Source organism: Branchiostoma floridae, chromosome 3 (assembly GCF_000003815.2).
Source record: "Branchiostoma floridae strain S238N-H82 chromosome 3, Bfl_VNyyK, whole genome shotgun sequence".
NCBI classification, from domain to species: Eukaryota; Metazoa; Chordata; class Leptocardii; order Amphioxiformes; family Branchiostomatidae; genus Branchiostoma; species Branchiostoma floridae.
This window is the reverse complement of record NC_049981.1, coordinates 904,411-916,387: the sequence shown is the minus strand read 5'-3', so window position 1 is coordinate 916,387 and position 11,977 is coordinate 904,411. Positions and strand designations below refer to the sequence as shown.

The 11,977-nt window shown below is 40.8% G+C and overlaps 3 protein-coding genes across 3 annotated transcripts in view; 2 read left to right on the top strand and 1 right to left on the bottom strand.

The window, feature by feature from the left end:
* LOC118411022 (progestin and adipoQ receptor family member 4-like) overlaps positions 1-650 on the bottom strand; it is a 4,293-nt gene extending 3,643 nt beyond the window's left edge. Inside the window, exon 1 of the mRNA XM_035813022.1 lies at positions 628-650. Coding sequence (XP_035668915.1) covers positions 628-650 — 23 coding nt within the window. The remainder of the gene's footprint in view (positions 1-627) is intronic.
* Positions 651-2,201: 1,551 nt separating this feature from the next.
* Positions 2,202-10,859, top strand: LOC118411020 (telomerase protein component 1-like). The gene is made up of 9 exons (XM_035813021.1): positions 2,202-2,304; positions 4,276-5,236; positions 5,641-5,775; positions 6,420-6,581; positions 7,357-7,491; positions 8,069-8,244; positions 8,788-8,945; positions 9,830-10,030; positions 10,798-10,859. Exons 2-9 carry the CDS (start codon positions 4,295-4,297, stop codon positions 10,857-10,859), a joined length of 1,971 nt encoding a protein of 656 aa, XP_035668914.1. The 5' UTR covers positions 2,202-2,304; positions 4,276-4,294.
* The window catches only part of LOC118410940 (telomerase protein component 1-like), a 7,402-nt gene continuing 6,229 nt past the window's right edge, over positions 10,805-11,977 (top strand). The window contains exons 1-2 of the mRNA XM_035812908.1: positions 10,805-10,940; positions 11,603-11,783. Of these exons, the coding sequence (XP_035668801.1) occupies positions 10,882-10,940; positions 11,603-11,783 (240 nt within the window). The 5' untranslated portion in view covers positions 10,805-10,881. The remainder of the gene's footprint in view (positions 10,941-11,602; positions 11,784-11,977) is intronic.

The window sequence follows — 11,977 nt, the reverse complement described above, 5'->3', positions numbered from 1 at the left end:
ACATGACCCAATTAGTATATTAAATCATAGAACCTAGTAACCAAACCATCTCAAGCATCGCTGTGTCCTGCAAAAACAGTGACAATATGCCATCAACTGCTATTCAGATTCTATATTTTCCCACACCCACCACACGCTTAAACAACAAGTCAACGAATACTAACACAATGGTTAATAATGATAACCAGTATTGAGTTATATTACCAACCAAAAATCATTTGCTCTATGCCGGACTGAACCATTCTCCATGTAGGGGTGAAACAACTGTCACTGTCATGTCAGTGTTTAGCCACTTTCTCTTTCTGTAAATTAAGCAAGAAGATCGACCGATTCTTGCCATTTTGGGGCCCTTTCTTAACTCAACTGGACTACGACTTACCTTAACTACACAAGTGTGCTCGCAGGTTAGACGAACACTATGAAGAAACCTGTCAAACAGGTTGTCATGACCCTCCCCCCTGAATCGCTGCCATTTTACTGATATTTAGTTAAGCTATACAAACCTTATAAAGCTTTAATGCGTACAAGTATCATACTAAAGAGCTAAGATTTACAAAAAGACTTACCTAAGGATTCCTTAGCGGTCTTAAGACGTCTTATTTGGGGAGAAAATCACAGACAACTCACAAGCCGGCCGGCGAGTCCGCCATGTTACCTCTGTTGATAAATCATCGAATGGGCGTGGTCTTAAGGCAGGAATCCGGAAGTCATTGGTTGCTATTGACTGGTATCTAGGGACATGTTGATTAAGTTGTTAGCTCAAAGCAAGGAGGTTAAAGAATCACTCTTTCTTTAACCTCCTTGCTCAAAGATACTGTTAAATGGGAAATGTTCGCAGGAAACTGAGGAATGTAATTTCACGACATGGTTTTACTGTACTCTCCAAGCAGAGGTTAGGCTCCGGCTGTTTTTTAAAACGTTTTTTTAGTCGTTTTTATCGGGCTTTCTATTTTGTCATTTTTCTTGAAGTACGCCAGCCAAAGCACAGCAAGATAAAATACAAAATAGAAAGGCCGATAAAAACGACAAAAAAAGGTTAAAAAAAAACAACAGCCGGAGCCAGTGCTTGGAGATTATTTTACTGTAGAAGTGGAGATATTCTCGGTGGCTTTGATAAGTCCGCGATTGAAACTGCCATCATGCCAAAAAACGGGACTCGTTTTTCCACTTGAAGCTGTCATGCGTGGGGTTTTACTGTAAAAGCGGACATGTTCACAGCGGTACCTGCGAACCACCGTGAATAATTCTAATTTGCAGTACAGTATGTGCATGCGTTTAGCGTTACTTGCATTTGGTATCTCTAATTTGACAGGATCTTATGACTCTTGATTGGATTGGATAGTTAAAAAAATCGATGAAGAACTCGTTCACTCAGCTTTCCAGATTTTAAAAGTGTCAGTCAATTAGAGAATTGCATTAGCATTTTCCCCACAAACAAGTGGCTGGGGTCCATTGTTTAAATGCCAGAAGAATTGCCCTAAACCTTGGTACAAAAATAAAGTTAATCTATAATTTTAATAGATATAACGTTATCAATAAAACAGTTTTCAAAGCTTTTCGATTTTGGTCGTTGTCAATATTGTTTCTTTTGAGTGTTGACATTTCGGAAACTTCTTGCAATGGTTTGGCTTTGTGTCCGTTTGTTTCTGCGTCTTTTAAGTTGCGCGTTTCTTCCTTTCTTTTTATTCCATCTTTCGTTTCGATATTCTCATTTTCTTTGAGCTTTAAACAGTTCAAACCTCGTTGTTTTGATGACGCATTAAAAGTAACAGAACATTTCATTGGCCAAGTTTGGTTGTAAAATACTGACAATTGAATTCTTCGAGAGAGAAAGTACGATGCAAAATAAGAAAATAGAAAGTAGAAATTGCTTAAATCACACCTGGTACACCTGGCCCTGCCTTACGATCTGAAATTGAAAATTATTCAAATTGCAAGGGGATTAACACGAATCTCGATTCATTCTTGTATCCTCAAAATACGATTTTCATCGAAAAAGCCCACACGATATCCTCGCAACATGTTCACAAACATGATACATTGTACCATATACATAGCGACAAAGCACAAACAACCCCCTGCTTTAGGAACGAATGGGATAGTCTAAGGTAAACATATCCCATGATGCAGCAGGCAGGACGCATCTCACTTCCGGGTTAGGATTGCAAAAATTGTTGCAATCTTGTCGACGGACGTGTTTTTCAAGGTTCCTCTGCTACGTTGTCTCGTGTCTTGGCGGAATTCTGGGTCTTCTAGAAGTCTGTGAAGAAGGAATAGGGTGTCTTGGGTGGCAGAAGCAAGTCGGTAAGGGTGACAAAAGTTTTCTCAATTTTCTGGCATAGCATGTTGTTGCTAGGCAGATTTCTTAAAGGCATACTACGCAGTTTTTTGCGCTCAAATTTGAAATATTCTAGAATTAAGAAATATCAGATTTACTACTACTTTTTGTCACTTTTTGACACTTTTGTGTCATTATTTCACGTTTGCAACGTTAAGGATTAGCCTACAAACATTCCGCTCTAGGCACCCTGTAACCTTGTGTCCCCCCAAGTTAGACCCTCCAGGTCTTGCTTGCCACCGGTAGGTCCCCCGGGGTGGGGTAATCAGTTAGCACATGCATGGCAGACTGCAGATAAAGAACACAATGGAGATCTTCTTTGGAAACACCTATATCTAATCATTCTAAAATAGCATATAATCATGAACTTATTAGTCTATTTTGTAGGATATCAACAAGCTGAGGTCATATTCCCTTCAAAACTGCAAGAAACCTTGTACAGAAAGCTAGTCTACTCAAGGACGTTATATAACGTCCTTGGTCTACTGTACTCAGAGGAACTGTCAACTGGCCCCCCACTGGGAAGCCAGGCTGATAAGCAAGAAACAACAACACACAGAGGCAGTAACCAGCCTGTGCCCATCTGTTTCTTGGAAGATCACAATTTTTATACATCATAATGTGGTGCATTGATGTCGCAGCATCTCTCCATGAATATTGGTATGCAATGCTATAGGGTTGATTGAGCTAACAATGTAAAGAAAAAGTAGGAAAAGCTACTTTTTGTTTTGTTCAAAAATCCCGTAGTATGCCTTTAAAGAGGAGGGGCTGATCTCCAAGAAGATGTAAACGTTGTCTCATAATGTTTTGTGCGTCTGTTTCAGGTTTATATCTTTCATATATACCTGATACAATGTGTAATAAGTTATGTCGTTAGTTAGGTAGGTTATTTCACCAAAATAGGTCAATTGCATTCTGATTGCAAGAGTTAAATAAAAAGTTATTTTTTTTCCAACTACCAAACGTGTATGAGGAACTTGACAAATTGTATAAGTCAAACCTGTTTTAGTGAACTCCGAAGAGATTTAAAAAAATGGTAACGGTAGACAGGTGGCCATTACTAGTACTTAGTATCTTTACTATTAAAGACACCAGGCTTTAATGCATGGGTCAAATGGGAAAACAAAGTGACCACAAGACAGCCCATACAGGTGGGCATATAGACTCAGATAGGTGATCACTTAGTGCAGGTATAATAGTAGATGTGAGGGTCTGCATGCCCCTTTTCTGTAAGGAGTAGGCAGCCTATTTTGGTTGCCCATAGTTCATATGCAAAGCTGCCTTATTTGCAATTTTGTGTAATTGGCTGCCACTCACTCACTCCCATGGCTACTTTGGCTTTATTAATAACATAATACAGTTTTTCTGAATTCAGCGTAAAGAATTGTCAGGACTTCCATGCAGACCCTCACAGTTATGGTCCTGATTACTAAGAAAATCGTTAAAATCTTGAGTAGTGGTATCCTGTAATTGTATTTGATTATACTGCTGCTAGAATCCCTGACATAGGTTTAGGGCAGCAGTCGGCTAGTCTTCACACCTGACACCTTCATATGACTCTGTTCAGTCATGGGTATACCATAATCAGAACACACATTTTGATGTCTCTCCTAACACATTCAGGATTTCCTTGGTCTACCATAGCATCTACAATCTCTGGAACTTAGACTAGCTCATCAACACGAATATTAAGCATGGTATGCTCAGTCAGCAACCCTAGAAGGACATTCAATCTCTTTCCTACCTGACACTGGACTGAGCACACACGCAGAACTGTACTCTACTATAAACACTTTAACTGAATAGATGGTTTAGCAACATCTACAGTCTCTGCCTGAATACATTCTAGAACCATCACAGGTGAAACAGTACCTACCATTTATTCTGTAACAGAAGATAGATTGTTTGATACAAACATGTTATGTGTATTTCCTCAGAACCCAGACTTGTTTCATCATGCCGCCTACCAAGGGAGCAACCACCACCATGGTGTTCCCTACCCACAATCCCTTGCTGACAACAGGGAGCACAGGGTTGATGTCATCATCATCTGTCAATCAAAACACAAACATGGAGTCCCTCACAAAGGTCAATCCACTTCTTGGCCAATCAACGAAGTATCCAAATCCTCTTTTGGGATCTGGCTTTGCATTGGCTCAAAGCAAGCCCAAATCATCACCACAGCTACAAAATGATCTCACCACCAATAAGCTCTTGCTTGGCTCCAGCAAAACTCATACAAAGAAGTCCAAACCTGTCAGAATGGAGAGCAATGTAGAGTTATCTGGCAAGGAAAAAATCATGCTAATTAAGACCCCATCACTGCAAAATCCTGCGCTAGTCCAAAGCAAACCTCTGATTGGAACGACAGTCAACAATCTTCTGACTTCAGGTCTGAAACATGGTTTCCAGACATCCCACAATCCCCTGCTGCACACTGGGAAGCTTTTGCAGGTATCCCAGAGTTCCTCAGTCCACAACCATCAGGTTCTCTCCCAGGGTTCTTTGCAGCTGTCGACCAAGTCAACGATTCTCCCCCAGCCAAAGGAATCGCTGATTAAGATACAAGCTGATCAAAGGCAACCATTATCTGGGCATCTACAGATGAGAGAACACAAAAAAGTTGAAAAATCAACAAAAAAGGAAGCAGCCATTGCTGATAAAGGCAAACCATTGAAGAAAAAGCACAGGACGGCAAAGAAATACAAACACGACCCAGACGTCAAGGTGACCCATGGAGAAAGGAAGGTCATGCTTGAGGCAGAGGCGATGAAACCAGAGTATGACATCAGGCTTGACATTGCCACGGAGACGATAGAACAGCCAGCCTTCCTGCCACCTGAGCTGGACTCATCCATCTGTCAACAGATGCCAACCACAAACTTGCCTGCGCTAAAGGTAAAATAAATGCTTTGAGTGTATCACCTTTTTTCATCCTCCTACGCAGGGACACCCAACGGCAAAACCGTCTGTTTGGATGTACACTGCTGTCTCAACTGTCAACCTTAGTTCCTGACTGCCCTACTTATAAATAAATGAACTTATATATACCCTTATATGTGAGAGATCTCTTTTGAAAATTGATTGGCTGACAGCTGGTTTGTGGCGACGCCCACAGGAACTAAGAGTGACAGTTCAGAAAGCAGGGTACATCCAGACAAGTGGTTTCACCGTCGGATGTCCCTGCGTAGGAGGATGCTTTTTTACAGCTTCCTTTGTTTTTTGTCTGGCATTTTAAAAGTGCTTTTACCTCATCAAAGCTTTAACTAGTAATGCACAACCAATTTTCTGGTCTCTCCCAGCAAACCCTGATCAATGCGGTGAGCGGATCACTGATCCAGTCCCCAAACCTGCGTGACGAGCACGACAGCACCCGGGGGAGACTGTCCACGCTGGCCGAGCAGCTGCTGAACTTTGACCCTGAGTTTGTCTTAAAGGTAACATTACTGATCAAAAGTAGTATCAAGATTCATGCACTATTTTGGTACATAAATTTTTTGGTAGATTCTGATATAGAAGCCTAAAATACTCCTCAGACAAAGGTATAGATGGAAATTTTCAATCACCACTATCGCCTTATTCAGGATCAACACCGAACTCAGTTATATATATCAATACTAGTACTGAGCTCAGTATACATTTTGTAACTTCTAAAGAAAGGGATAGTGGTCGTTGAAAATTTGATCCGTGTATACCTCTGTGTTGAACGAAAGTTTACCATTGTATTATGAATTATCATAGTTTATTGCAAATTCATGCCCGAGGGCTAATTGTAGGTAACATGAAAGGAGGCAAACAAATAACTAAGTGTAGAACAGTATAGAATGTTTCTAGTCTAGTCTAAAAGCTAACTCTAAACTGTGACTTTTTGGGTTTGACTTGTTTTTCCTGAGACAGTGGAAGACAAAGGATCCCACCTTTTTCAGTAATGTGTGGGTTTTTGATGTTAGAGGTAAGGTAGCTTTCTTTTTGTCTGTAAACATGGGACATTTGGGTGGAATTATGTCTAATGAATACTAAGTCTACCAACACATGTGTACTGTTAGACTTCCATGATAACTCTAGATCTGTTCCATTCCAGCTTGCCCTGTACACCCGTCAGGAGTTGAACATCCGAGTCACGGCAAACTTCCTCCTGGCGCTGTCCGCGAACATTCCCGCCTGTCGGCCATTCCTCAAGAAGTACTTCAGCACCTCGGTCAGGCTGCCGTCTGATTGGATAGAGGTGGCCGAGATATACCAGGTCTGATAGTGTTTGTTTATTTGTTTATTTGTTTGACGCAGAAGTCTATTTAGTCTCAAGATAATTTCCTTTAATTCTGTCCAATTTTAGGATGTATCAAGCATTATTGTCATCCTTGAAAAAAAGCAGAAAAGCCCTTTTAGTATAATTTTTTAAGTTTAACACTCCTTAATTGCAATTTTATAGCAATTTATCGATAATTCATCAAATTGCTATTAAGTTGCAATGTCATGGAATTGCAGCAGAATGTATGGCACTGCATGAATTTTGAGATATTTTTAGTAGTAGTCAAGCACAGTAAAAATATCTCAAAATTCAGACTTAAGGGCTTGAATTACCACCTGCATATGCAGGTTAGTGCAGGTAAAATTGGAGCTGTGCAGGTATTTCTGGTGTCTACCTGCACCTAACCTGCACTTGTCCATGTACTGGGTTTTATACATAAATGTCCTATGATGTAGGTGTGTATGGATTGTTATTAGTTGCATTGTTAAAGTATGAAAGAAAAAATAGCAATGCATTGTTCCTGAACAATTTTAGTATGATTCATAATTCTTAGGTTCAGACTTCAGAGTGGTGCATGTAAAATTTGTCTAGTGCAGGTAATTTGCAATGTTCACCAGTGCAGGTATGCAGAAAAAAGTATTTCGAGCCCTCACAGTGTATGAAATGAATGATTTGCTTGAAAAGGAAACAAGTATATAAGTCATTCAATCACTAACGTTCTACTATAAATGTAAAAGTATTCAGTCTAATAGTATCTTATTTTTTTCAGACGTTCCACGACAGGTCGTTGAACTTCGGCTCTTTACCCGTGGCTTTACGGAAGGTCATGGCTGCCAAGTTTCCTGACTTCGACCAACATCAGCTGGCCAAGTACAACAAGGACAAGAAAACTCAGAAAAAGAAGGTTTGCTTTCAAATAGTTCATTTTCTTAATGAGAGGGCTATAAACTTGGTTCTGTCATCATCTCTACATTTAACTGAGTGTGTACTAGTACTTGAATGTCCACAACTGTGTCCATTTTGTCTTGAGTGGTCGCTGTACAGTGTTTGCTTGAATGTAGGTTTACGTTACTTAGTATGTGCATACAGTCATACAAGGGATCACCTCTGCATAGCCATAGGGTTTCACTGACCTTCGTTGACCCTTTTTGGTGGTCTCTCTATTAAGTAATACTGACTAATAACTGTTACGTATGTTCGCTTTGTGAATGTTTGCTTTGGAGGATGTATCATCCAGAAGGTTTCCTTATTGCCAATTAGAGATTGTAATTCTAATGTGTTTCTCATCAGCTTTAATGGCAATCAATCACAGTCACTAGAAGACGAAAACACTGTATTTAGCAGACAGCAGGCTGGCAGGTCTTTGTGTTTTTGTGGTTGAAGTAATTTTTCATGGATGGTCGTGCTATATTTTTCCATTGGGCCACTTTGTCTTCAGTCTGCTTAATTCACAATGGGCCTTTTTTCCTGTTTTATCCCAGGATGATAAGAAAGAAGACAAGGAACAGCCCAAGGTTGCCCAACAGATATCCATGGAGAGTGAAGGAGGTGAAAACGAGGAGGAATTGGTCAGGCTGACATTCACACTCAAGCAGCTGATTCGTAAACTGCACATTACGCAGCCAGTGGAACATGTCATGGCTCTCATTGGGAAGAAGTGAGACACTTAAATTTAAAGTTTGTTGTTGTACTACAGCTTCAGTTAGTTCCTCAATAACTTTACTAATATCACACATATGGTACAAAAGTTACATGTAACAATTACTGATTCAGGTTCAATTGTTATAATATTATTCTAAAATTGACAGACATTTCTCGTGCTGTTTTTGGCCAGTGACTAATTGAAAAACAGAGGATCTATAGTCACTGACAAAAGACAGGGATGTTGTCAAAAAAATGTGTTACCGTTACAAACTCAATTGTACTTGAGTGCCTAGTACCTTGCATTTGTTTTCTTATTTTAAAATTATTACCTGGATGTCTAACTTTCATTGACTTACATGTACAAGTATTGTCGTGTGTCTGTTTGGGTGGTAAATTGTGCATTAAGCTTTTGATGTGTGGAAGAATCATGGTGTACATTTAGGCCCCTTATATTCACTTGGTATGTCTCCTACAATTGGATGAATGATGTTTTCTGGGCTTGTTGTCTCTTCAATATACAGAATGGATAATTTTAGCCCCCTTTTCTCTGATATAGATATCCAGAGGACCTTGAGAGTTTCTACCAGAGCCGACTGCCAGGCACGTGGGACCCTGACCAAGCTGGCAAACGTATGAAACTCCCCACACCGGAGACATGGGAGACACAGGTGTCACTCAGGGGAAACAAGGCAGAGGTCTGGGAAGAGCTGATTGGTCAGTGTTTGGTGATGTGTACTCTTTTTATTGGTTGTTCCTTAATTAACAACTTCATACAGCATGCAGAGATCTGAAGGGAGCTGATTGGTCAGTATTTGGTGATGTGTCTTCTACTCATTGGTTAATCCGTAATTAGCAGCCAAGTAATGTTTCATACCGGCCTCATGCATGAGTCTATAGGAGGAGCTGATTGGTCAGTATTTTGTGAAGTAGGGTCTCATTGGCTATTACTTAACAACAAGAAATTTAACTCTTTTTAAGGCATCCCTCTACTTCTACCTCACCAAGCCATATTGAAAGCTTATTTGGATTGAATTTTCCAATATTTTTGTTGCCTCTGAGGAAATAAAGAAATGTTAGCTATAGTTACTAGTATCAGACTTGAAACAGTACTTTTAATACTAATGTTTCTGAAATTGGATAAAAGTTTTAAGACAAGGAAGTCTGCCATTCTTTGTTGCCTCCGATTGTCATGTGACCTGGAAGAGGTCATGAGGTCACCTGACACCAGGGTATTGTACATTAGGGGAAAGACAGTGGCAATTGAAAAAGCTGATATTTGTTTGATATAGAGAACTTAATTAATCAGCAATCACTGTAAGACCAAAATAGTCAGCATGTGTTTAGAATCTTACTTGCTGTTGCTTATACTGTAAATGCATTTAAATTCGCGGGGATTTAATTTCGCAGTAGCTGGAAAAAGGACGTTTTGCGGTGGTTTTAATTTTGCGGTAACACAATAGACTGCAGTCCAATACCATTATGAAAATGTTCGCAGTGGTTTTAAGTTTGTGGTGAAGTGGTCACCACAAAAACCGCGAACATTAATCCACCGCAAACATTTCTGCATTTACAGTAATGTATCAAATTCCTTTTTTTAGATCACAAGAAGTTACCGTTCATGGCGATGTTGCGTAACCTGCGGAACATGCTGACTGCCGGGATCAGCTCCAAACACCACGGCTGGGTCCTCCGCAAGCTGACGGACGAGGGCGCGGTCATCAACAGCCGCCAGTTCCCATTCCGATTCTTCTCCGCGTACGAAGTCCTGAACCAGCTAGAGAAAGATCTCACAGCAGCAGGTATGTCAGTTGGGTTGTGTGGCGTAATGTAAGGGTGTTTGGCCCATACCCTATAGGTTTGAATCTGATGATTTGTTTATGATCTATTGCTCTTGCGGAAGGCACGACTCTCCTCACTTAACTGAGGTGAAAGTGAGTGCCTAGCTTTGGTTAGGGATGTCCCTTGGATAGGATATTAAATAGGGGCCCCATGTTTGAGCAGAGGCACACCCAACGCACTTCACAGAACGCACTACACCTTTTGAAAAAGAGTAGGGGAGTTCAAAATTTGACCTTTAAGAAGCACAAAATAGTTTCTGGGTCATAACCCCCAAGGGATGCGGAACAACAGACGTTAAACTGGATAATGAGTGTGAGTGAGTGAGTGGAGTTTAACATCTTCCTGGGGAGGATGCCAGATCCCCTGTTGTGATCAACTTTTAACACTCCATTTGTATGCTTGAGCCACGAAAAATTGGTCTTCAATGATATACTAGCCTGGAGTCCAGCCTTATTCGCTTCGGTCCACTCCTGAATGTCGCTATCCTGCAGGGTACCGACCTACAGGAGTGACCAAAGCAAACAAGGCTCGACTCCATGATAATTGTATACCCCTACACTGTAAAAAATGTCTTTGTAACATCAAGATTACAAATTTACACGTATGAGGAAAGAATATTTGGGTATTAACATAGCTAAGATTATGGCTTGGTATTGCCCTTGGTGCTGAACTCACTGTTGCAATTTCTTTTCCATCCCAACTTATAGAATCTGGAGAACCACTACAGAGTGGGCGGGGACGTGGAAGAGGGCGTGGCGGAGGGCGTGGTGGTGGGCGTGGCAGGGGTAGAGGCAGGGGCGGAAGAGGGGGGATGAGTTTCAAGGCTGCGTTGACCTCTGACCAATCGGCCAAGAACACCAATGCACACATGTAAGTAGATTTTAGTATTCTTTGTAATTATACAATGCTATTTGATAGGAAGAACTATTTTTCTATATGTCAGAAGTAAGCCAGTGTGATAACACTGAAAAAACATCTGATAACAGCAGAGGCGTATGTGATAACCAAAGTTATCAACCGGTCAGAAACACCTATATTGAGTGTTATTACTGCCAAGATATGATATATCGTTGGATCTGAGTGCTCTTGACTGGTCAGTATTTTCTGTATTCCAAGGGGTTCTACTTCTTCATGTATCTCACAGGCTTCCATAGAATGATTTTAGATATGCTTTGTGTATGAATCTGAATACTAAATTGAATTATTGAAATTGATATCGTTACTATTTTCTGTCGAGAGCATTAAACCCCCTGCATTGAAAAGTTTGTTTTATCAAATTGGTATGACATACTAAAAATGCAACATGGTGCATTCTGCATCATCCTTGGTCCAAGCCCTCCCACGGGTCAGATCCGTGGGTCCTTCCCGCGGTCCGGCTTGTACCTTGGGCAATATGGAACGCACTGCGTTGTATCGTATTTACTTGAGGAGAATGTACTGAAAAGTGTCTTACGGGCACTAGAAGTTAAGTTCTAGAAAGGGGCTAGACATTTTACGTTTTATTCAATTTGAACTGTTTTGTCCACTTACAGGGGTCTGAAGTACGACCTGCCTCTCTTGAACCGTTACCGTACCGCTCTGGACACAGCAGTAAAGATCGCGACCTGCTACAACGTCGCCCCGATCAAGGGGACCACTGTCATCGCCATGGCGATGAACGACGAGATGGAGATGGCCTGTACTGCCGCACGGGGCCTCGGCAAGCCTAGAACTGTAGGTGCAGTTCTTATAACTGCAGCTAGGTGTCACTGATAACAATGCAGTCCCAGACACATGAAGTATTGTAACGGTTATAGAAACAGATAGATATTGTCCAGCAGCAATCAATCAAAGGACATGTGCAAGCCCCATATGATGCTGTTTTTATGCAAGATAAGATATCCTGATAGAAATACACAATCCCATTT